General features: G+C 47.6%; 1 protein-coding gene across 1 annotated transcript; it reads left to right on the forward strand.

Annotated features, from left to right (window-relative positions):
• The first annotated feature begins 7,311 nt into the window (after positions 1-7,311).
• On the forward strand, positions 7,312-25,610 carry LOC115466406 (gastrula zinc finger protein XlCGF26.1-like). The gene is made up of 4 exons (XM_030197608.1): positions 7,312-7,335; positions 7,490-7,603; positions 22,619-22,726; positions 23,247-25,610. The coding sequence occupies exons 2-4, from the start codon at positions 7,573-7,575 to the stop codon at positions 24,992-24,994; spliced, it is 1,887 nt and encodes a 628-aa protein (XP_030053468.1). The 5' UTR covers positions 7,312-7,335; positions 7,490-7,572; the 3' UTR covers positions 24,995-25,610.
• The last annotated feature ends 656 nt before the right edge of the window (positions 25,611-26,266 follow it).

Below are 26,266 nucleotides of genomic sequence, written 5' to 3' on the forward strand. Positions count from 1 at the left end.
CTCATTCTGGTGCTCCATTAGTCTCTCTCAATGTGTTCCAAGCTTGGCTTTGGTGTCCTGGAGACCCTCCTGTGAGAAATTCTGCAACAATATCTCCCATTCCCGAATCTCCATTCCTATACAGTTCTCTATTTTCAAACTCCAGAACAGCCATAGGAGCATTGCCTCCGCTGCATGCAAATTTCTCTCATGAATATTCATTGTGGGTATCCTGAAAACCTGACTGGCTTGGATGCCCCCAGGACCAGGTTTGGGAACCACTGCTTTATGTAATTTCACAAAGCAGTTTGCACATAAACATTCTAAATAAACACTAACAAGTAATAAGTTTAAAATTACATAGTAAGAGTTTCAAAGTTATCAGATTCAGTTCCCAATAACTACAAGGTCGTAGATAATAGAGGACAACAACAGTTCCGGATCTGTTCTTCCACTGTAGGACCTGCTGCCTCTATCTGCTATTTCTAGGCAATCAATAGGCAACACGGCTACACATCTCTCTGCTATTTCTAGAGATCCACCTTAAGGAGGTGGGAATAGCCAAGAGTGATGTCAGCAAAGGGGAGGGGTGAAGATCTTTGCACATGCTCTGTTGGTTTTTTTCTGCCTCTAGGGACTCAGAATAAAAACATTTTTCTATCTTCCAAGCACTGCAAGCCCCAGGCCCAGATCTGCAGAGGGGGAGAGGAGGGATTATATTTGAGACCCGGAATTAGCCCAGCCTTATTCATTTTTCCAGGAACAGGGAAACCTCCAGCCTGAATCCATCCTAGCAGCTGCAGAAGTCATTCCTGAAGGAAATGTCTGCCGTTGTTTCTGCTCAGGTAACAAATTCTTCTCTATCCTTTTATACACAATGTACCAGCACTAAAAGGAAAATGTGTCCATGTGTAGCTCTTCCAGCCTTCCCTTCTGTTGGATTAGAGCAGTTGGTGTTGGTACAGAGGAAATTAAAGCAATCTCGGTATACCTGGAAGATGTACTGAGCCAAACTGACAAAGAGTAGTAAATCACCTGGACCAGATGGCATGCATCCAAGGGTACTCAAAGAAGCATGACATTGCTGATCTGCTGTTAGTAATATGTAACCTGTCATTAAATCATCCGTAGTACCTGAAGATTGGAGGGTGGCCAATGTGACGTTGATTTTTAAAACAGGTTCTAGGGGCAATCCAGGAAATTATAGACCGGTAAGCCTGACATCAGTGCAGGGCAAAATAGTGGAAACTATAATAAAGAATAAAATTACAGAACACGTAGACAAACATGGTTTAATGGGACAGAGTCAGCATGGGTTCAGCCGAGGGAAGTCTTGCCTCCCCAATTTACTTCATTTCTTTGAAGGCGTGAATAAACATGTAGATAAAGATGAGCCGGTTTGATGTTTGTGTATCTAGATTTTCAGAAAGCTTTTGATAAAGTTCCTCATGAGAGATGCCTGAGAAAATTAAAGAGTCATGGGAGAAGAGGCAAGGATCTGGTGTGGATTAGGAATTGGTTATTGGACAGAATGCTATCGCTCTTTAAAACCCTGAAAGGTCTGAGCAACTTGGAAGATTTTCCTTCCTTTTTTCATTGTTAATATATAGTGTTTCATAGTGATATTTGTGGATTCTTTTTGAGTTATAGCTTCAGCGTTGGTAATTCCATACACATTTTGTTCTTATAGTCCACATCAGGAGAAGTTCAGATTGGTTGTACAGGCCTTGATGCTATCCAAATTGGACTACTGTAATGTAGTTTATTTGGCTTGTTCAAAGTATTGATTATGGAAACTACAAACCTTACAAAACATGTCTATTCGTTTGATCTGTTCCGTGAACAAATTTGACACAGTGACACCATAGTATATTGAACAACACTGGCTACCTATAGAAGCCAGAATTTATTATTTAATATTGTTGCCTGTTGTTGATATGTATACGTTGGACATTGTTTTATCAAATTGCATTGGCTGTGGCAGTTTGCAGTGCTTGTGCCCTTAAAAAGGCAAGAAGTGCCTTTGAACTACAAGTTTTAGTCTTCCTCCGGTGCTCTGTAACAGGCTTTTCATGAGCACATGTCCCAGTTCCCTATGGCTTATGCGACTTTTCCTGTTGGCTGGCCCTTGTCCCTGTGTATGTTGGGCTGTAGCCCGCCCCTTGTCTCTCCATTGGGGCTGCAGCATGCTTTTCTAGGATCTGTAAGCTGATTTGCTGTACCTTGTTGCATATTCTTCCTTTAAGCTGCTGTAAAATAACCAAGGTCTTACCAGTTTAAAAGCAGTCACAGCATCTATTCTCTCAGCTTAGTGCTGAGATCTCTCGGCTCACCTTGTCTACAGGGTGAGCTGGCAGAGAACAGACTCCCAGTTCTGCAAGGCAGAGACTCTTGTCCTGCACATCTAACTGTAAATCGTCGCCTTTGTTTCATTTTGCATTAAAGAAGATTTTGGTTCAAGAGTTCTGAGTTTTCACCCTGGTGTTCTACACTCCGGTTAACTGCCTGCTAATCTCCTGAGTAGAGAGAGCCTATCAGGAGACAGAGCAGAACGTTATATGTATAGATTAATTAATACCTTGAATTCTACTAAAAGATAGAAGACCCGCGATCAGTAGAAATGAGCATTTCCAACATATAAGGTTATGAAATATAGGAGAATTTTTTCTTTGTCATTTTCTTATCAGGCAGCAAAAATGTGGAATATACAGGGCTTTTTTTGAGGGGGTACTTGGGGGTACTGAGTACCGGCACCTTTTCCATTGTCTGCCAAAATTGACCCATGGTCCCCAAGTTTTATCTCCAAGTTTTAATGAAAGAGCTCAGGCTCCACACACCAATTCTGCTTTGACATAGATTCTGTGACTGGTTGCAGGGGGCCTGGCTATTGTGGGGGTGGGTTCCTCAGTGATCACCCCACCCCTGAAGAGTGGCCTGGCATTTGAGTACCGACACCTTTTTTGCTAGAAAAAATGCACTGGGAATACACCACCTATATCTATACGACAACTAGCACATTATGATGTTTTTAGGAGATCTGTTAAGATAATGTTATTTTGAAAATCTGTAATCTCTACTTAGTGGAGTTCAAGGTCGATTTTGCTAAATCACAATCACTCTATTACTGTTTATATTTTAAGTTTGATGTACTGTTTTCTACGTTCCCAGAGATGTGCTTCTGCTCTCTTTATATAGAATCCGCCTGCTGAAGACTCCCAGCGTCTCTCCCTACAGGAGATTGGGGGGGAGGGGGGTCACTTGACTCCCCCAACCCCTCCCCCCGTACCTTTAAAGCTTTGCTAGCAGCGAACAGCAAAACATTCCTCCTGCTTGCGCCAGCCTGAGCCGTCCCATTGATACAACTTCCTGTTTGCGGGATCAGGAAGTTGCATTATCAGGAAGGCTCCGAGCCAGCGAAGACGTAAAGGATTTAAAGGTATTGGGGGAGGGTCAGGGGAGTGGAGTTAAGTGACCCCCCCAATCTCCTGAAGAGGGGGGATGGGTGATATGCAGGATGGGGGGCGGGGTTGTCATGCTCACCCACTTTTGGGTCAGGCTTGCTTAAATTGGGTGTTGGCTGCACCCCTGTCACTGACAAAGGTCATATAACCTGTCCTGTTTCCTGTACTAGGCATCAGTCACATTCAAGGATGTTGCTGCTTATTTCTTAGAAGTGGAGTGGGACATTCTGGGAGAATGGCAGAAAGAGCTGTACAAGAAGGTCATCAGGGAGATTCATGACATCCTAAGATCACGAGGTAAATATGTCTTCTGTATCATGTACCACACAGGCACATTATAGAATCAGTGGTATAAAAATCACAGGTACTTAGTCCCATGAAATTTAGAACCTGGCTTCTGATGCCACCCCATAGCCAACAAGAGCTAGTGAAACAGCTACTACTGCAGGCTTTGCAAAAGGTGTCGCTCTGTGCTGTAAGATAAAATATATACCTTAAACTACAGGCTTCACATGAGAAAAGCTGCAGTCACTCAGGGGCATGGTTAGGTGGGGGCATGGACCCCCACAGATTTAGTCCTGGCCCCCTCTACTTTCGACCCCCCACCCGCTTCCGACCCTCCGCCGCCACTTTCGATCCCCCCTCCCACCGCCACCGACCCTCCCCCACCAGGCACCTTTGTTGCGGGGGTCCCCAACCCCTGCCAGCTGAAGTCTTCTACAGTGCCGGTCGACTCCGGCGCCTTCGATGAAGATCTGTTTCTAACTGCTGACATCCTGTGTGCACGTCCTTTATGTAGCCCCGTGCAGGATGTGCATGCAGGACGTTAGGAATCAGGACTGACAGAAACAGATCAGCGAAGGCGCCGGAGACTGCCGCTGAAGAAGACTTCGTCTGGCGAGGGTTGAGGACCCCTGCCAGCAAAGGTACCTGGCGGCGATGGAGGGGGGGGGGGGGGTCAAAAGTGGCAGAGGGGGTCGGCAGCTGAGGGAGGCAGGCTAAGCTGTGCCCCCCACCTCAGGCTCTGGACCCCCCCCTCCCGCTGAGGTCTGGCTATGCCTCTGATGTCAATTTATTGTTTATATACTGCTGTATCCCTTGAAAAGGTTCACAATGGTTTACATTAAATCAGAAGCAACTTCCTTAGTTAAAACAGCACAACAGCACATGTTATACATGTGGAGTGGAGAAGTAGCCTAGTGGTTAGTGCAGTGGACTTTGATCCTGGGGAACTGAGTTCAATTCCCACTGCAGCTCCCTGTGACTCTGGGCAAGTCACTTAACCCTCCATTGCTCCTGGTACAAAATAAGTACCTGAATATATGTAAACCGCTTTGAATGTAGTTGCAAAAAGGTGGTATATCAAGTCCCATTTCCCTTTCCCTTTCCCTACATGGAATTAAGAATATTTTACAGATGGTTTACAGTGAATCAGTAAGCAGTACTCTTAAAAATATAACAGTATATCTGTGTACATTATCAGTGGAATTAGAAAAGATTCAAAGAAGAGCAACCAGAATGATAAAGGGGATGGAATTCCTCTCATATGAGGTAATCAGTAGAAATCAAACAAAATAAAACATGGAAAAGAAAATAAGATTATACCTTTTTTATTGGACATAACTTAATACATTTCTTGATTAGCTTTCGAAGGTTGCCCTTCTTCGTAAGATCGGAAATAAGCAAATGTGGTAGATGACAGTTTATATAAGTGAAACATCCAAGCATTTCATTGACAGTCTAACAGGGTGGTGGTGGGTAGGAGGTATGCATGGGAACATCAAAGCATTTCATTGATAGTCTAACAGGATGCGTGTGGATAGGTGAGAAGAGGGTGATAAACAGAGAAATACAACTTTATGTTTTATAATGGGCTAGAAAACCCAGATCTTTGTTAAGTCCTGTCTGTTGGGTGCCAAAATATTCAATCATTCTGACTTCAAAGGTCTTACTTTCCTGTATTGTTTTAAAGTTACCTTTCAGGATTCTTACTATGAAATCACTGGTACAGTGTTCTGGTCATGTAAAGTGCTGCCCTACAGGGGTAGGAACCTGGCTGGCACCAGCATTCTTCATGTGATGTCTATGTAAATTAAATCTTGTCTTAAGCATCTGGCCTGTTTCTCCAATATAGCATCCTTCATTACATACATACCAGACCAAACCTCTAAGATACTACCGGTACATCAATGACATTTTTATGATTTGGAGGGAGGGGAAGAAACTCTGAAACAATTTTCTATTCCTTCAATACATACCATCCTACAACCAGATTCAAAATTGACTACTCCCCAGAAAAAGTCAATTTTTTGGATACCACGGTCTCAATCAGCGATGGCTATATACAAACATCTATATACAAGAAACCCACAGACAGATGCAGCTACCTCCACAACTCCAGCTTCCACCCTTTACATACAAAGAGATCCATTATTTACAGCCAAGCCACAAGATACCACCGTATCTGCTCTGACCCAAGGGACAGAGACAGACATCTTGAAATCCTGACTGCATCCTTCGAACGGAAAGGCTACAACCCCAAAATAATCTCCAAAAATATTGCCTCCTCCCTCAAAACACCCAGGGAAAATCTGCTACAGTACAAAAAAAAAAAAAAGCCACAGGCAGAATCCCCCTTATAGTGACATACAACCCAGAGCTGGAAAATTTAAGAAAAACCATAAAAGATCTTCAGCCTCTACTCCAGGATGATGAATTACTGAAAGAGATATTCCCAGCCCCACCAGTGCTGGCCTTCCGACAGCCACCCAACTTAAAACACAAGCTAATCAGAAGTAAACTCCCAACACAGACTGAAAAAGAAGAGAAGGGTACACATCCCTGCAATATATCCAGCTGCAAGCTATGCCAAAACATTTCACAGGACCCCACAGTCATTCACAAAGGAAAAATATTCAGCATAAAGGAATCTTTCACATTCTCATCTTCCAATGTAGTATATATCATTCAGTGTAAAAAATGTAATGAAGGATGCTATATTGGAGAAACAGGCCAGATGCTTAAGACAAGATTTAATTTACATAGACATCACATGACGAATGCTGGTGCCAGCTGGGTTTAAAGGTAACTTTAAAACAATACAGGAACGTAAGACCTTTGAAGTCAGAATGATTGAATATTTTGACACCCAACAAACAGGACTTAACAAAGATCTGGGTTTTCTAGCCCATTATAAACCATAAAGTTGTATTTCTCTGTTTATCACCCTCCTCTCACCTATCCACACGCATCCTGTTAGACTATCAATGAAATGCTTTGATGTTCCCATGCATACCTCCTACCCACCCCACCCTGTTAGTCTGTCAATGAAATGCTTTGATGTTTCACTTATATATACTGTCATCTACCACATTTGCTTATTTCCGATCTGATGAAGAAGGGCAACCTTCAAAAGCTAATCAAGAAATGTATTAAGTTATGTCCAATAAAAAAGGTATCATCTTATTTTCTTTTCCATGTTTTATTTTGTTTGATTTCTATTGAGTACCTTTAAAAATGGACTAACATGGCTACCACACCTCTCTCATATGAGGAAAGGCTAAAGAGGTTAGGGCTCTTCAGCTTGGAAAACAGACGGTTGAGGGGGGATATGATTGAGGCCTGCAAAATCCTGAGTGGTGTAGAATGGGTAAAAGTGAATCTAGGCCCTGTAGTGATCCATCTAGGAGGGTTAGAAATATAAATGACTGAATCAGGAAAAACACACCCAAGGATTCTATAAATATATTTTAAACCTCATTTTCCTACTTCTTATTGACAGGCTATTCAATTGTTAATCCTGATGTTATATTCAAGATTAAAAAGGAAGAGGAGAAATATTTCACTCAACACTTTGAGCGGGAGGGAAAAGAAAACCCCAATGACCCCACCAAGAGTAAGCAAATGTTTTTGATTTACAGGGTTCTGCATTTTCAGATTACGGGAAATGGGACATTCATATCACATGTTTGGAGACTTAAAATCTATTTCCTAACTTATTATCATCTGATCTTTTGGTGAATCCTTTTGGATGTGCTTTTTCAAAACAGGCTTTCCGATTATAACATCTGTATTTTCGCTGAGTATTAAACAAGAGGAAGATCTCCCCCTCGTGGATTCTCTTGAATCAGAGATGTTTGAACAGACTCACTCTTCTGTAACAAGTAAGTATAAAAACTCCTCCTTCACATCTTTACTAAGGTCAGCCAGGACCATTCAGGAATTCATGTCTGGTGGGATAAGAGGCCGTCATCCTCTCTCCTCCTCCCACTGCCCTCCCACCGTCTTCCTATCAAGAGTACGCTGCGAGGCACCTGCTGGAGGTGGGTGTCCTGGGGACTAGGATCAGACTTGCGAAACCTCTCATCCTAAAGTATCAGGGTGTTGAGAAATCAGTGTTGTTGAAAGGGCTGGTGGGGGTGGAGGGGCTTCTCCATTGTTCCAAGGGGGTGCCTGACTGATTAGGGTTACCATTTTGTGTCCTCTGAAAAAGAGGACACATGTCACGCCCCCTAGCCCGCCCCTGTCACGCCTCATGCCCCGCCCCCACCACACCCCCTTCGGGTCCTCATTCCGCCCCTATTCCCCGCCCCCCCCCGTCACATAGTCCCCTCCCCCTCTCTCACATACCCCCCCCTCACTTACTATCTAGCCCTGGTGGTCTAGTAGCGTCTTCTCTTCGGGGCAGGAAAGAGCCCCCTCTTTCCTGCCCGGAGCACTGCCTGCCCTTGCCTGCTGCATCCTCCTCGGTCTGGCTGGGGATTCAAAATGGCCACCGAGAGTTGAAGCGGCCTCGCGAGAGTTCAACTCTCGGCGGCCATTTTGAATCCCCAGCCAGACCGAGGAGGATGATAGACAGGGGAGGCAGCGCTCCGGGCAGGAAAGAGGGGGCTCTTTCCTGCCCTGAAGACGTCACTAGACCACCAGGGAACACGGTAAGGAAGGGGAGGGGACGGGAGACCAGACCCGCGGCGCCGATCGCCCGCCCACACGCACGCGCCTGCCCGCACCCGCGTTTGTCCAGAAATCCGGACAAACGTGGGTGCAGGCAAAATCCGCCGGACGCCCCGGACATGCCCTCAAAAAGAGGACATGTCCGGGGAAATCCGGACGAATGGTAACCCTATGACTGATGAATGTGGTGCTTTTGAAACAGGCTCGGAAATCAGGAGACGAAAAGCAAATTGGTTCCAAAGCAATGCAGCTTTTATTGCTAGCAATGAAACAGCACTGAGTTCTCTCTCAGGATACTGTGTGTCAGAAATCATCCGACACTTACATTTATACTTCCCTGCTGGGCCTGCGCATTAGGCCCCTTATACATCACAGTTGACATGCGCAGTACACATTTGTAGTTCTCACATTACACATTTGTAGTTCACAGTACATACACACGTCATAATACTGAAATGATACTGGCTAGGGAAACGAAACTTAGCATTCTGCTCTACACACACACATAATACAATGCTCCTTTCTGGCTGAGGAGATAAGGTTCGTTAGGCACAGAGATGCAGGGTGGGGGTTGGCAACACCCTCCAAGGCCATCTATTCACATAGCATCTACGGGCAGGCTGGTTTCTGTGTGCAAGCCTTGCTGACTAAAATTACAAGCTGTTTATCTAAAGCATCTGCAGTCTGTCTCCCTCAGATAGGCATTAAGGCAGCAGAAGCTGGTTAAGGCACAGTACAAGAGAACTTAAATGCCCAATACATTCAAGTATGGAGTATGCCCCAAAAGGGCAGAAACAGAGGTAGTATGCACAAGGTAAAAGTCCATCAGTAGTATGCACAGAGCTTGAGGTTGTCTTGTTGGTCTAGTAGTATCCAGTGTTCAGTGGTCCACTCCTACAATTCCCCCCTTTTGATACTTGAACATCCATTCTGGTGGAGAGTATCATCTCCATAAGCCCTGGAAGGGAAAAGAGAGACAAGAGAAGTTAGCAGGGAGAGGCAATAAGAGAGCCCTAGGCCCTTGCGCAGCCGCTGGTTACTTCGCCGGGGTTGAGACGGAGGGTCCCTAGTGGAGTCCCCCCCCCTTTGTAGCCGGACTTGTGCTGTCACAAAGGCGTCGGCCCGTTGATAGCCTCGGGGAAACAGAGTTCTGCTTCATCCACATCTGATTGTGGTATGGGGGAATACATCTGGAGGGCCATAAGTTGGGCGGCTGCCCGGCGGTCGGCGATGCTTTCCATGGTGGAGCGGAGACACCTGAAGACAAGGGGGAAAGACAAGGGTATTAGTAAGCAGGACAACAAGAACAGGCCACCCATGACAAAGATACTCTTGAGACTCCCAGAGGTCGGTAGCCAGTCGGTTAAAGAGGATGTCCAATCCCAGGCGCTGTTCCAGGTTTGGACAGGGACATGAGCCAACTTTACCATCCGGTCAGTGATCTCCCTGATGACGTGACTCTGGTCATCAATCTGCAGGCAGCAGTTGCTGAGATTAAATTTGCTGCACACCCCGCCCTCCTGGGCTAAGAGGTAGTCAAGAGCCAGGCGGTTCTGGTATACTGCGGTAATCAATTTGGTGTTTTGTCGCGCCAGGACGTTAAGTGCAAGGGCCGAGTCGTTAGTAAGTATTTCAAGCACCACCTGCAGACGGATAATGCGATTCAGCATATAGATAGGGGTACGGTACCCATACGTGCCATCTTCAGCCCACGTGGCCGGCCCATAGTAATGAATGATACGTTCTGGTGGCCACTCGTTGTCCTTCCACTCTCCTATCTGGACCTTGGGCTTGCTGTCTCGAGGGGACCGTTTACGCCTGCCTATGTTTCCAGGCCCCTGTTCCATATAGAGAGGTATACCTAACGTCTCGCCTACGCGCAGGGGCAGGAGAAAGAAACTAGGTCGGACAGTGCCCAAGAGACAGGTGCCGTACCAGCGGGCTGGGAGCTGCTCATAGGCCCTGCGACCACAAATGTAATAGTAGCCCTCCGGGGCTATCCATTTAAGGGAGGCGTTGCCCCCGTATGTCCAGGTTGTATTCAGTGTGGGTTCGGTCCAAATGGGCACCGGGGCAGGCAGGTGGTCCGTTTGCCACCAAGTGGTTCGGCTTCCATTAAACTGGAGGACCCCCGTGCAAGCGGAATCTCCCACTGGGACGGAATAGCGCTTCGAGGGAGCCCGGCTAGCGCAGAGGGTACCTATGATGTTGGTCATCAGAGCCCATTCATAAGGCCTCGGACGCCGGGGAAAGGTAATGTTGGTAGCGTTGAGGGCGTCCCACATGTGCTGGTGAATCTCCTTCGCCTCCCAGGGCCATTGCTCACCCATATCGGTGCCTCCGCAGACGAAACAATTGGCAATTCCTAGGGAGAGGGCAATGTTTTCGGCCAGGTTGAGGAACATGTTCCGAGCTTCGGGAGAAATGGGGAACTTAGTCGCTGCCTCCTCAGCGCGAGCAATTTCGTCGAATACATCCTGGTACCCGACAACCGTGGTCTTGTAGTGTGTGGGTGCCTTCTCCTCAAGGCTCTGGCTGATGGTGATGAAGGTTATAGGGTCCGTTCCGGCCCCGTCGATGCCAAAACCCCAAGTTTGTCTCCAGGGGGTCCCAGGTCCCCTTAGCGGCCATTCAAGGAGCACGGTGTTGTCAGAGCCCCTGCGAATTTCACCTAGACCGGGACATCCGGGGTATCCACCTCCTGTGTAGGCACACACTCGTTCCCATCCCGAGGTCCGGGTGTCTGCTGCACAAGGTAACCAAGACCAAGGGGATCCATATCTTCCATCTAAGGTAAGGGAGCAAACATACTTGTGATCATTCGCGTAGGCCTTGCGCCAAGCTAGGCTTCCGCACTTGTGGGACCAGGGGTGTCTGTATATAGCAACACAAACGTCAAAGGTAAGGGTAGCCACAGTTTGAGTACCACCTGCAATAATGCGGGTGGAATTTACGTAATACAGGACGCCATCTCCCTGGACTCCCATAGATCCGACATACTGAGGGAGCCCCACACTGAGGGTGACATTGTAGTATCTTGGTTTGACTGGGCTGTGGCAGATAGTGAGGTTGTTCTGGAGGCACCTGTGAAACTGTTGGAGTCCAGTCGGGGTCGTAATGACACAAACCGGAAGGGACCGGCAATCGCCTTCCGGAGGCTGTGATTGATGAATGAGGGTGGTGACCAGGTGATATCCCCCCTCTATGCGGTGACGTACTGAGCGCAAGCACTCAGTACAGTTCTGGCTCAGGGTGGTGTGATGGCTCGGGACTGAGCAAAGGAGGAGGAGTAGGTTCAGCATCATATATACGGTGGGAGGTATCCGAGCCTTTGCAGCAAGAAGATAATGAGGCTCAGGATGAAGGCTGCAATAAACACAGAGCCAAAGACGCAGTGGGTCCAAAAGCTGAGCTCCTGTTGCTGGGCAGGCATGGACCCGGTTCACTTCCTCGTCAGGGTCAGCCGTAGTGGAGCGTCAGGATGTTGACGGGCAGTCCAAACTTTAGGTGTGCCGCCGGTAGGCGCAGCGGGTTTCAGCCTGGTCCAATGTATCCACACGGGACTTCCTGCAATTTTAACAGCGGTTGGGGTAGTTAGGAGAACAAGGGAGGGCCCTTTCCACTTGGGCTTTAGACAGTCAGATTCATCCCACTCCTTTACCCAGACTTCATCCCCCACCCTAAACTGGTGTGTAGGACTAGTAAGGACCAGGGGACCTACACTCTCAGTGTACTGTTGGATGTCCTGCACTACCTCGCGCAGGGCCTTCATCTGTTTTACTAAGGAGCTCTCGCCCTGTATCTGCAAGGAGTCGGGAAAGGAGGGTAGTGGTGGTGGCCTGGCGTACATCATCTCGTAAGGAGTAAGGCCTGTAGCCTTGGGGGTGCACTTAAGATGCAGCAAGGCCAGTGGGAGCAGGTCGGGCCATTTGGCTTTGGCTTCTTGGCATAGCTTGGCTAGCTGGTTCTTCAGGGATCGGTTAGCTCTCTCCACTATTCCACTGCTCTGGGGTCTCCAAGCACAATGCAACTTCCAATCGAGGCCCAGTCTTGTACTGAGCTGTTGTGTAACTTCGCTGGCAAATGCAGGGCCGTTGTCGGAGTTTATCTGCTTGGGGAGGCCGTATCTCGGCAGGATGTGATGGATCAATAAGGAGGTGACTTCTTTAGCCATTTCTGTTCTGGTGGGCTGGGCTTCAATCCATCCGGTGTAGGTACACACGGCGACAAGGATGGCTTTGTAGTAGAGAGCTGCACGGCTTCCGTCCCCGCGGGAATCCCGCGGAACCCGCGGGATTCCCGCAGGGACGGAGGCAGTTCCTGCGGGGTTCCCGCAGGGATGGAACCAGTTCTGCGGGGTTCCCGCGGGGACGGAGGCAGTTCCTGCGGGGTTCCCGCGGGGATGGAACCAGTTCTGTGGGCTTCCCGTGGAAGTGTAAGCTGCACCTGCACCAGCCTCTCATCTACCGAATACCAATTTATTTGAGTGCTGTCTCCTCCTCCTCCTCCTCTTCTTCCTTGCTTTAACAGCATAAATGTGGAAAGTCTTCCATTAAGGAGGTGGCAGAGTCACAAATGATAACGGAATTCAAAAAGGCGTGCTAACCTTAAATGGCTGCATGTGTGTGGATGTGTCAAGTGACGCTTAGATGGCGACTCTGGCTGTGATGAACTAGGGCTGATACCTGGCAGACTTGTATGGTCTGTGTCTCATACATGGCAATCTGGTGTAGGATGGGCTGGAAAGGGCTTAGACAGCAACTTCAGTGGCTGGAACATGAGGACAGTGCTGGACAGACTTTTACGGTCTGTGTCCCACAAATGAGAACATGAATAGGCTGGAGTGGGCTTCGATGGCAACTCCAGCAGTTGGAACATAAGGATGGGGCCAGATAGACTTCTGTGGTCTTTGTTCCAGAAACATGAAAGAAAGACCATAATCAAGTATATAATATCACACTCGTTGATTTAATGATGAATTGATCATGAGTGTGACTATTGGCAGAGTGGATGGACCGTTCAGGTCTATTTGCTGTCACTTACTATGTTACTATTAATCCTCTTTGCTCCCAGGCTGGTGCACAGACCTCAGCTCTGACACAGGCACGAGAATCAGATGTCACCTGACCTACTGGCACTTGCATGTGGCGGCCTCTCAGCACCCACTGCCAGTGGATCAGAGACAAATCTTACATGTGCACACCAGAGTGTTCCAAGTTCCAACTTCCATTCCTTCCTTGCCTACAGTGCTGTGGCTCAAATCCAGAAAGAGACTGAGGGAGCTGACTGGAACTTTCTTTTATGTACTTTTAAATTCTTACGGGGATGGGTGGGGATGGGTTAAATTCTTGCGGGGACGGGTGGGGACGGGTTGGGATGGTTTAAATTTTTGCGGGGATGGGTGGGGATGGGTAAGATTCCAGTGGGGATGGGTGGGGACGGGTAAGATTCCAGCAGGGACGGGCGGGGATGTGTAAGATTTCTGTCCCCGTGCAACTCTCTACTTTGTAGCCCCGGGCTGGGGGCATATGCGTGAAGTCAATCTGGCAGACGTGAAAGGGGCTGGTGCCCCGGAGGACATGTCCTGGCGTAGGACCGGGTCCCGTCCTTGGGTTGTTACGAGCACAAGTCGCGCATTGGCTGGAAGCGTTTTTGGTCCACAGGGACAGCTTGTTGATGTAGTAGGTCTTCTCGAGCAGGCGCCCCAGGGCGTCCCTGCCCAGGTGGGTGCGGTTGTGGGCCTCTTTGGCCACCGTCCAGGCCAAGGCTTCGGGTATCCATATCCGACCATCCTGCAGTACCCACCAGCCATTTCGCGACTCCAGGCCCTCTTGCCGGGCCCACTCAATTTCTTGTGGGGCATAGATGGGGGTCTCTGTGGGGAGGTGAAGGACGAGTACGGGGTCAGAGGAATGAGAGAGGTAAGGGAGTTGATTTGCCCTTTTTGCGGCATCATCCACCCGTTGGTTTCCCCAGGCGATAGGGTCCATCCGGCCGGTGTGGGCCCTGCAATGCATCACAGCTACTTTCTTTGGCTTCCACACTGACTCGAGTAGTTGACAGATCTCAGTGGCGTTTGCGAGTCCCTTCCCTTCGGCGGTTAGATATCCTCTCTCTTTGTACAAGGCCCCGTGCACCTGGAGGGTGAGGAAGGCGTATTTGGAATTTGTGTAGATGTTAACAACCTTTCCTTCAGCCCACAGAAGGGCTCTGGTGAGGGCAATCAGTTCCGCCTTCTGGGCTGACGTTCCGGGCGGCAGAGCCATAGCCTCGATCACATGGTCCTCAGACACAACAGCATAGCCAGCTCTTCGAATTCCCTCTATTACTTGGCTGCTTCCATCGGTGAACAGGGTGATGCCCCCTTGCCAGGGTTGGTCCTTGAGGTCAGGTCTGCTAGAATGCACAGTGGCCATTACCTCTTCACTGTCGTGGAGTGGTGGTTCAGGGGCCGGAAGGAGAGTAGCGGGATTAAGGTTAGTTGTGTCCAGGATCCGTACCTCCGGAATTTCGCATAGGAGGGCCTGGTATTTGACCAATCGGGAGTTGGTCATCCATCTGGGTCCGTGGCTCTCGAGTAGGCCGCGGATGGTGTGGGGTGTAGTCACAAAGAGGGTTTGGCCAAACGTGAGTTTATTGGCCTCGTGTATCAGCAGACAAGCCGCCGCAATGCTTCGGAGACACCCCGGCCATCCTCGTGCCACGTTGTCCATGCCCTTGGAGAGATATGCTACAGGGCGTTGCCAGGTGCCAACCAGTTGGGTAAGGACTCCAAGTGCCAATCCCTTCTTTTCGTCGATGAACAAGTGGAACGGCTTGGTCACATCTGGCAGTCCGAGCGCTGGTGGGGCCACAAGGGCCTCCTTGAGGTCCTGAAGGGCTTTCAGTTCGTGTTTCTCCCACTGGAGGTTTTGGCCCTCGAGTTCAGGTCCTTTCAGTTTGGCGTACAAGTCTTGGGTCAGAACAGCGAAGTTAATGATCCAAATCCGGCAATACCCAGCTGCTCCTAGCAATGCCCGCAATTCCTTCTTATTTGCAGGAGTGGGTTGGTTGCGAATGGCTTGGGTTCGGGGGGTACCGAGCCTTCGGGTCCCTTCTCGGAGGCGAAAACCCAGGTACTCGACTTCGATCTCACATATCTGGGCCTTTTTCCGGCTGGCTCGGTACCCCTGGGCTTCCAGGGTTTTCAAGAGGTAAAGGGTAGCTTCTGCACAGTCCGTGTACGTTTCACGGGCCACCAACAGGTCATCCACATATTGGACGACTGGCCCGTACTCGTCCTGATACGTTTTCAGGTCCTGGGCAAGTTGGTCACCAAAGAGGGTAGGCGAGTTCTTGAATCCCTGGGGAAGCCGGGTCCATGTAAATTGCTGCTTATTCCCAGTCTGTAAGTCTTCCCACGTGAAGGCAAACAACTTCTGGCTGCCGGCAGCAAGAGGGATGGAGAAGAAGGCGTCCTTCAGATCAATGACACTATACCACTTGGTCTGGGCTGGCACTTGGGCTAGGATTGAGTAGGGGTTTGGTACGAGGGCGACTATGTCGGCTACCTGGTTGTTGACTTTCCTCAGGTCCTGGACGGGTCTGTATTCTGATGTTCCTGGCTTCTTGACGGGCAGCAGTGGGGTGTTCCACGCGGATCTGATCGGTTTAAGGACCCCTTGTTGAAGGAGTTTCTGTAGATGAGTTTGCATACTATGCCGGGCTGCATAAGGGATGTGGTATTGTCCTTGGTTGACGACTTGAGCATTTGGTTTGAGTTCAATCCAGATGGGGATGGCGTTAACGGCCAGTCCACCGGGGTTCACTTCTGCCCATACGTCGGGCACCCCAGCCATTAGGGCCTTCCTCTGCCGTGCGAAAGGGGTGTCCTGGCAGTAATGGCAGTCATCAGGGCCTGCAATTAGGGGGGCGTGTAATCTCCATTCTTCCCGCACAGGGCAGATAAGCGTCACCGGTTGGTCTTCAAAGTGAGCTTCTACTTCACCCGTAGTCTTGAACTTCAAGGTGGCTTGGAGCTTGCACAGTAGGTCTCGGCCAATCAGGGGGACTGGACAGTCGGGGATATGTATGAACTGGTGAGACACCATCGTCCCTCCGATCTGGACTTGGCGTTCCTTGAGGAGGGGAGCAGTGAGTGACTTCCCAGAGGCACCCACAATCGGTATGGTTTCTTTCGTGGCCGGGGCTATGGCAGTGGTGATAACAGATCGTTGGGCCCCAGTGTCTAGTAGGGCCTTCATCAACTGCGTCCCCACCCGGATCTCCACCAGAGGGTCAGTGGGGACTCTGCCCTCCCGGTCCCGTCATGCAGTATGGTCCCGGGTGGCGTCAAGGGCCATCTGCCATTCCCGTTGTTCGACTCGTCCCCGGCCGCGGCCCCGTCCTCGTTGTCCTTGTCTGGGGCCTCTTGGCCGGTCGTCGTCCTCCTCCTCTCTCTTCTGGTCTCGTGGCTTCTCTGGGCAGTCCGCCCACCAGTGCCCTTCTTCCTGGCAATTAGCGCACTGGTTGCGTCCTATGGGGGACCGTGTTCCTCTCCCCCTTCGGCCCCTGCCTCTGCCACGCGGTCTGGACCCCAGGCGTTCTTCCAGCACCGTGGCCAGCACATCCGCATTCTCGCGCATCCGTCTGGTCGACTCCTTCCGGGCTTCGGTCTTCTCTTCTTGGTCGCGGTATCCGAATACGCGATCAGCTATGGCTTTCAGTTGGCTGATACTCATCCCTTCAAATCCTTCAGTTCTCTGGAGTTTTCTTCTTATGTCCGGTGCTGACTGACTAACAAAACTCATGACCACTGTAGGGACGTTTTTGGGATCTTCGGGATTTATCGGGCTATGTCTCCTAAATGCGTCCATAAGGCGTTCAAGGAAATCCCCTGGGCTTTCGTTCTTCTGCTGGACTACATTGTGGATTTTACCCATATTGGTAATCTTCTGTTTCCCTTTTCTTAGGGCCGCCAGGTATGCCTGCTGATACCGGCGGATGACGGTTTGGCCCTCATCGGTTCGGTAGTCCCACGCAGGGACCGCGGTGGGCACTTCCGTGTCTAAGAGGTTCTGCAAGTTGGCATGGCCCGGGTTGGCGTCCCGAACGGCTTGTTCCATATTCTGTTGTAGGAGACGGCGTTCTTCAGTGGTTAGAATGTGGGCGCTCAATTGCCTGAGGTCACCCCATGTGGGATTATAACTGTATATGATTCCTTCCACCAGCTCTATCAGCTGTTCGGGTTTCTGGTCATACGAAAGCCCATACAGTTTCCAGTTATACAGGTCGGCACTGGAGAAGGGAACGTGGCTGTAGACGGTCGACTGGATGGACTGGGCTCCTGCCGCCGGGTTAGGGGTATAGGTCGTAGACTGCCGGACCGGGTATAGGTCGGTCACTTCCGCTCTCCGGTTGGAAGGGAGGGTGCTTATCGGACTCGATTGGGGGAATCGAGTAATTTTCTTTACTACCCTTTGGCTCTTCCTGGAGGTTGCAGGACCTGCACCTGTTGTCTCGGGTGTGTTTGGCCGGGAAGTGTCTTCAGCGTCCGATTCGGACTCGGAGGCCTCGGCGTTATCCTGGCCCTCTGCCAAGTCCGCGAGGTCGGGATGTATGGGGGTGTAGGGAGGGGGCGCAGCATCATCTTCGTAGGCCTCCGTCGTAGCAAGTATTGGGGCCCTCGGAGGTATCCTTTCGGGCGAGCCCTGAACTTTTCCTCGGGTTCCCTTCAGGGGTTTCGTTCTGGGAAGTGTACTGGTGGTACGGGGCGTGGCCTTGGTCTTAGTGATGGTAGTGCAGGGCGTGGTCTCTGGGGCTTCAATGCTGGGGGCGGTCGGCCTTATGGGGGCGGTCCCTGCGGCCTTCGGGACGGCAACGGTTGCCGGGCTTTGGAGAGCGAAGGCAGGGGTTTTCAGGGCCTTGGCTTTGAGTTAATTTTTCGCCCTTTCCTCTGGTTTACCACCTTTTCTACCTTACGTTGGGCCCAATCCGACGGGTCCCGGACTACATCTAACCACGCTTCTATATACGGAATGTCCTCGGGACAGCCTGGGTTCCCCTCAACTATAACAATATTCATGACCGCCGCCACCTTTTCATACTCAAATGACCCTTCCGGGGGCCATTCAGCAATCCCTAGCCCGGGCCACATAAATTGACATCGCTGTATCATCCCGGCCCTACTGCATTTATCTTGGTCGAACACTTCGCTAAAGTGTTCCGTCATTAAGTCTAAAGGTGTGGATCCACCCCCGCCCATCCTAACCTGAGTGCCAAAGGATAGGAGACAGACAAAAGGGGGAAAAGGATGGTGGAGGAGTAAGGGGTCTCGTTCCACCGGACACAAAAGGGTCAACACTCGGCCTGACCGGGACGCGGTCGCCCGGGCCGGAAATGCAAGCCCACGCACACAACTTTCATATGCCACAAGAAACCCTCCCGTTCGGTTTCTTCGCCCAAGAGCCTAGTGAGTTTCGGGACCTAGTCCGTATTAGTCACTGGCTAAGAGGGTGATCAAGCCTCTTCTTCGGTCCTTTACTGGGCCGGTCACTACGTTGAGTATACTCGCCTGTCCGCCGGGGTCGCAGGCCGTGCCGTCGGTGCGCTTCTCTCCGGAGTCGGAAAAGGTGCCTTGCCGGAACCACACAGCCCCACTTTCAGTCGGCCGGAATCGATCGGCCCTCCGCCGGGAGATGGACGCTGAAATCAGCGGTGGCCACTCACCACCTTCTCGGGAGGGGGGTCGGGGACCCAATCCGGCTGCAGTGGGGAGGGGAAAGAATATAATCCGATTTCCCTTTTGTACTCCTGGCTGGCTCGCCACTGAAACAGGCTCGGAAATCAGGAGACGAAAAGCAAATTGGTTCCAAAGCAATGCAGCTTTTATTGCTAGCAATGAAACAGCACTGAGTTCTCTCTCAGGATACTGTGTGTCAGAAATCATCCGACACTTACATTTATACTTCCCTGCTGGGCCTGCGCATTAGGCCCCCTATACATCACAGTTGACATGCGCAGTACACATTTGTAGTTCTCACATTACACATTTGTAGTTCACAGTACATACACACGTCATAATACTGAAATGATACTGGCTAGGGAAACGAAACTTAGCATTCTGCTCTACACACACACATAATACAATGCTCCTTTCTGGCTGAGGAGATAAGGTTCGTTAGGCACAGAGATGCAGGGTGGGGGTTGGCAACACCCTCCAAGGCCATCTATTCACATAGCATCTACGGGCAGGCTGGTTTCTGTGTGCAAGCCTTGCTGACTAAAATTACAAGCTGTTTATCTAAAGCATCTGCAGTCTGTCTCCCTCAGATAGGCATTAAGGCAGCAGGAGCTGGTTAAGGCACAGTACAAGAGAACTTAAATGCCCAATACATTCAAGTATGGAGTATGCCCCAAAAGGGCAGAAACAGAGGTAGTATGCACAAGGTAAAAGTCCATCAGTAGTATGCACAGAGCTTGAGGTTGTCTTGTTGGTCTAGTAGTATCCAGTGTTCAGTGGTCCACTCCTACACTTTGACTTAGCTTTGGAGTTTTCGTATTGCTGGTGGGTTAGTGCAAAATCCCTGTGCATAATGTAGTTTACAGTAATGCATCATTTTCTTGCAGCTTAGATCATTAAAGGTAGATTGGTGTTATAGAAGATGTAACCTGGTATCAGCACATCCAGATTCTCTTCTCCTGCAAGCAGATCTCTGGCTTTCATTTTCCTAATGACCCCCCAGACTCCAAAATAACACGAAACTCACTATGACAAAGAAGCCCACCCTAGGGGTTTATAGAACCTGACACTGACTCAGAGGCATTGAATGGAGGTCACAGACATAGAGGGTAAACGGACAATACCTGCCCGATAGGTCAATGTGTCACTTGTACCCTGAATAGGAGGTTCCTCCTCTCACTGCTGTTTGGGGGGAGGGGCTTTTTGTGCCATTTCAGTTGCCCCCTCCCCCTTTGTCTTTGAAGCCCTGTAGTGGGGGCTGAGACTTCTTTCACTCTGTCTCACGGTGGTGCATTTTTGAAAGAACGTCCAAGTCAGAATTGGGACGTTCTGCTCATAACATCAAATGAAAACGTCCATCTCACAGCAATTTTCAAACAGGAAAGACGTCCAGATTTCCTGTTTGAAAATACATGAGAAGGACGTCCTTACACTGGAGCCGTCCATCCTGAACAACCATTTTACAGACTGAAACGTTTAGGGGAAAACAAGTCACAGGGATGTTTCTCTGGCAGCTTTCTTATTAAAATGGCCACACAGACATCCCTGCAGAATAGAGGAGTAGCCTAGGGGTTACTGCAATGGACTGTCAATTGGGACTCAGATCTTCCCTGTAGGCCTTTATGTTCATGTAAGAACAACGTAAAGTTTACAAGCCTTGTGATGTTCTTGAAAGACTTTAGAGTTGGTTAGTTTAGTTAAGTTGATTAGTCTATCTAACTCTCCTTATGTTCAGCTCACCCTTCTTTGCAGTTGGTTCCCTCACATGTAATATTTTCACCAGCTCTTTTTTTTTGTTCGTTGGTTTTGCAAAGGTGATCCCTGCAGAAACAGAAAAATGCCTACTGTACCTGAATGTACGGTATCTTTTATATCTTTAGGTACAGTAAGTATTTTTCTGTTCCTGGAGGGATCCCTAGAAAAAAATGTTAATAGAGTTTCAGTGGGATTTGAACCTGTGTCCCTTGGTTTACGGTCTACGCACTAACCACTAAGCCGTTCCTCAGACCCGTTTTTTGCTTCAGAATGGCCGTAATACCTGCAACTGACAGATCCTGGTTTCCTTTCCCGTTTCACTTTCAGGGGAGAGAGAGAGGGAGCGACAACCCCTGGGGGATTAAGGAGGGGGGTCAGGCATTAATCCCTCCAGTGGTCAGCTGCTCAATTACAGCACCTTTAAATAACTTGGACAGGACCAAAACAGGTTTACATAAGAAAATGTCCTTTTTCAACATGGACGTTTCTTCCCATTTGGATGTCCTGCCCAAAACACACCCACAACACCCCCTTTTACTAATGGGATGAACTGCAGTGTGAAACGTCCAAATTCTGACTTTCCAAAATTGGAATTTGGACCTTTTTTTAGGCATTATGAAGTGTCCATCTGCATTGACAATGAGCAGCATAGAATCATAGGGTCCGTTTTACTAAAGCTTAGTGCTCGCTAACAAACATTAAATATCGCAGGTCCTATTTTCTACCTAGTGACCTTGTGGCTCCCAGTGTACAGTAACGTTCATTAGCAGCTGCTAAGCTTTAGTAAAAGGGTCCCATAGTGTATTAGCAGAACCTGTTTTCTGATCTACCTCAACTGATGAAGAACAACCTGTGCCAAAAAAACCCCCTCCTGATAAGTACTACTACTACTATTTATCATTTCTATAGCACTACAAGGTACATAAGTATTGCCGTACTGGGAAAGACCAAAGGGCCATCAAGCCTAGCATCCTGTTTCCAACAGTGGCCAATCCAGGTCACAAATACCTGGCAAGATCCCAAAAAAGTACAAAACATTCTATACTGCTTATCCCAGAAATAGTGGATTTTCCCCAAGTCCGTTTAATAATGGTCTATGGACTTTTTCTTTAGGAAGCCGTCCAAACCTTTTTTAAACTCCACTAAGCTAATCGCCTTTACCACATTCTCTGGCAACAAATTCCAGAGTTTAATTACACGTTGAGTGAAGAAAAATTTTCTCCGATTCGTTTTAAATTTACTACATTGTAGCTTCATCGCATGCCCCCTAGTCCTAGTATTTTTGGAAAGCGTAAACAGACGCTTCACATCTACCCATTCCACTCCACTCATTATTTTATAGACCTCTATCATATCTCCCCTGAGCCGCCTTTTCTCCAAGCTGAAGAGCCCTAGCCGCTTTAGCCTTTACTCATAGGGAAGTCGTCCCATCCCCTTTATCATTTTCATCGCCCTTCTCTGTACCTTTTCTAATTGCACTATATCTTTTTTGAGATGCGGCAACCAGAATATCCATTATATTTACGCAGTAGCAGTATTCACCACGGAGCTGTTTGTAGCTGTTGAGGAAAGGAGCTGCCCACCACAGTATTAATGTGATCATGATATTGCTGGAATACATTTTTGATGATGATCAGGACAGCAGCACCCCTCTTAGCTCTGTTCTGATGGCAGTGCCTATGAAAACAGCATCATTCTAAGCATTTATACAAGCTCTTTGGTAACTTGTACACTCTTTTTCCTATAACAGGCTTCTACAGTGTCAAGCCTGATGTTTTAATCCGATTTGAGCAAGAGAGATTTGGGACTGAACCTCAGGGATCTGAGGAAAGAGGAAATCTGACCTCCACAGGCACATGTGAGGAACTGCATGAAGCATGTGATGTAGCTTGAATTAAAGCTAGTAATGAGGTTTTATTACCTGACAAATGACTCATCTGGACCAGGCACAGTGAGAATGAGGTTTATAATCACAGCCCACGCTTCTAAGCTTTGCTTTGTGGATATTGTGTTACATTTTTATTTCTTAGTAACTAGAATTCAGTTTTCTTAAACTACCAAATGTGTGGATTTGAGTCTCCAGCAGGGTGTTTTTACTCGGTGAATATAATTAGAGTTAAGGGAATCAATGCAGAGACTGGAGTGAGGATGAGATGTCCAGAGGCAGCAGATGAGACCAGGATTGTCTTTTTCTGTCTAGTCATATGTCATTCTCCACTTGGCACCTGTCCACAAGAAACACCGTTTCCTGTAATGTGACATAAGGAGCCTTAGTCATGCAGATGTCTTTGAAAGACTTCTGTTTGGGCTACTTGCCTATATATGTTTTACTCAATACCAGTATAATTTATATACATCCTCTCATTTTTATCCCATAGGTGATGGGTTTGGGCACAAGAGTAAGAGAATAAGAGTGTTCGATGGGCTGAAGAGGGAGGAATTGAAACACAAAGATGACCCAGATCTTTCAGTTGATTGTCTGGAAGGTACTAGTAGAGTAAAACCTTCTAGCATGAAAGAAAATGCCCCAAAAGAAGAGAGACCCAATGTATATATTGAACAAGAGAGGAATTCTACCCACTACGCAAATCTCCAGCAAAATCAGAGAATCAGTGGAGAGACGCTTCTTCAGAGCACTGTATTTGAGGAAAGATTCAATGGGAAGACAAACATGACAGGGCAAAAAAAAATTCAAAGAGAAGACAGGCCATACCTGTGTACTGAATATGGAAAGTATTTTACATGTTCTGTAGATGAAAAAAACTTTAGTCCAATATTTGAACCGAGAAGACGTGAATTAATCAACACAAGAAAGAAACAAGTACATAAAATGAACCTCAAGGGAGCGAAGCTATTCAAATGTTCAGTATGTGATAAAAGTTTCAGTCGAAAAAATAGCCTCAGAATACATGAAAGAATCCACACTGGAGAAAAACCCTTTACATGTTCTGAATGTGATAAAGGTTTCCATTCCAAATCAGACCTAAGAAGGCATGAAATAATCCACACTGGGGAGAAACCATTTCAGTGTTCTGAATGTGAGAAAAGCTTCAATCAAAAAAATAATCTCAGAATTCACGAAAGAATCCACATTGGAGGGAAACTGTATAAATGTTCTGAATGTGGAAAAAGCTTCCAACAAAAATGTACACTTGCAGTTCATGAAAGAATCCATACTGGAAAAAAGCCTTTTAAATGTTTTGAGTGTGATAAAAACTTCAATCGAAAAAATGATCTCAGAATTCATGAAAGAATTCACACTGGAGAGAAACCATATAAATGTTCTGAATGTGATAAAAGCTTTAATCAAAAGAATAACCTCAGAATTTATAGAAGAATCCATACTGGAGGGGAGCCATATGCATTTCCTGAATATGATAAAAGCTTTCAAAAGTATTTTACATGTTCTGTAGATGATAAAAACTTTAGTCCGATATTTGAACCGAGAAGACGTGAATTAATCAACACAAGAAAGAAACAAGTACATAAAATGAACCTCAAGGGAGCGAAGCTATTCAAATGTTCAGTATGTGATAAAAGTTTCAGTCGAAAAAATAGTCTCAGAATACATGAAAGAATCCACACTGGAGAAAAACCCTTTACATGTTCTGAATGTGATAAAGGTTTCCATTCCAAATCAGACCTAAGAAGGCATGAAATAATCCACACTGGGGAGAAACCATTTCAGTGTTCTGAATGTGAGAAAAGCTTCAATCAAAAAAATAATCTCAGAATTCACGAAAGAATCCACATTGGAGGGAAACTGTATAAATGTTCTGACTGTGGAAAAAGCTTCCAACAAAAATGTACACTTGCAGTTCATGAAAGAATCCATACTGGAAAAAAGCCTTTTAAATGTTTTGAGTGTGATAAAAACTTCAATCGAAAAAATGATCTCAGAATTCATGAAAGAATTCACACTGGAGAGAAACCATATAAATGTTCTGAATGTGATAAAAGCTTTAATCAAAAGAATAACCTCAGAATTTATAGAAGAATCCACACTGGAGGGGAACCATATGCATTTCCTGAATATGATAAAAGCTTTCATTGTAAAAATAATGTCAGAATCCATGAAGGAATCCACACCATTCACAGAAGAAACCTGGACACACACAAGTTTTAAATTAGTCTTTCTTTAACCATAGAATGAGCAATTTGATAACCACAGCCCAGGAAAGTGGATTACAAGCAAGATGATTCACAGCAAGCAAAGAAAAAGCTAGTATAACATATATCTGTAGATTCCACAAGAAAACATTTTTTTGAAAGGTTTCCTTATCTTGTAGCTGACTGCAAAGGTCTGATGGCTGAAAGTTTCTATACAGAAAGGCACAATAACTTGGCATCTCTCAGGCATCGGAAACTATAAATATTACAACATTGCTGGAGAATTGACGATGTTATGATCACTTGGGTCTTCTCCATTCTATCTAATAAAAAGCTGGATGCAAGGAAACTGGACATAGTGGTTCAAGAGAAAAACATCAGAATGGCATTATTCAGTGGAGTCTGAAGCAATTGCTCTGAATTGCATTGAGAGAGAAAATTCTGAAGAAAATGTGGCAGAAAGATCTAGATGTGTATTTTGTTCCACAGACTTGATTAAGTGGAATTTTCTAGCACACTTGGATAGGTTGTTTATACATGTTAACATTTAGGGCTGCAAGTTAAACTCTGCAATTAATGGGAATGGGACTTGATATATTGCCTTTCTGTGGTTTTACATTCAAAGCAGTTTACATAGTATATACAGGTACTTATTTGTACCTGGGGCAATGGAGGGTTAAGTGACTTGCCCAGAGTCACAGGGAGCTGCAGTGGGAATTGAACCCAGTTCCCCAGGATCAAAGTCTGCTGCATTAACCATTAGGCGACTCCTCCACTGGGGTGTTAATGCATAATTGCAATTTTAAAAATAAATCACTTTGCAGCATCTCCTGTTTCCTCCAAAAATCTCTACCACAATATTCTACTACCAACCCCTGTCCTTGGCATGGAACAGCATCGATCCCCTGCTCACAGTTCAATATCACACTCTCCCGTGCGCTGGTCTAGATTAAAGGTGGTCTTCTTTTGGTCCCCAGCAGCGGAAGTGTTGCACAGGTGCGGCCTGTGGCCTGGTCCGAAGCTTTCCCTCTGGCCCATCCTGCCTTCTCTGACATCACTTCCTTTTTCTGAATGGGCGGGATGGGACAGAAGGAAAGCTTTGGAGCAGGCCACAACAGTGTATGTGCAACACTGCCACTGCTAGGGCTCGATAGAAGACCACCTTTAATGCAGACCAGTGATGGGGAGAAGGGATTGGGGACTGAGAGGAGCTACAGATGCCTAACCCTGGTAGGGGGAGGGAAGTGAGCTGCAGACCTACGAGCAGAACTAGAGGAGCCATTGGTGG

Source organism: Microcaecilia unicolor, chromosome 3 (assembly GCF_901765095.1).
Source record: "Microcaecilia unicolor chromosome 3, aMicUni1.1, whole genome shotgun sequence".
In the NCBI taxonomy this organism is placed as follows: Eukaryota; Metazoa; Chordata; class Amphibia; order Gymnophiona; family Siphonopidae; genus Microcaecilia; species Microcaecilia unicolor.

What these genes read in the sequence shown, in the direction of transcription:
- LOC115466406 (XM_030197608.1), top strand. Translation starts at nt 7,573, where the DNA reads ATGTTTGAACAGACTCACTCTTCTGTAACAA. An exon ending in GACTCACTCTTCTGTAACAA is followed by an intron (nt 7,604 to 22,618) that starts GTAAGTATAAAA and finishes TTCCTATAACAG; the next exon opens with GCTTCTACAGTGTCAAGCCT. An exon ending in TCTGACCTCCACAGGCACAT is followed by an intron (nt 22,727 to 23,246) that starts GTGAGGAACTGC and finishes TTTATCCCATAG; the next exon opens with GTGATGGGTTTGGGCACAAG.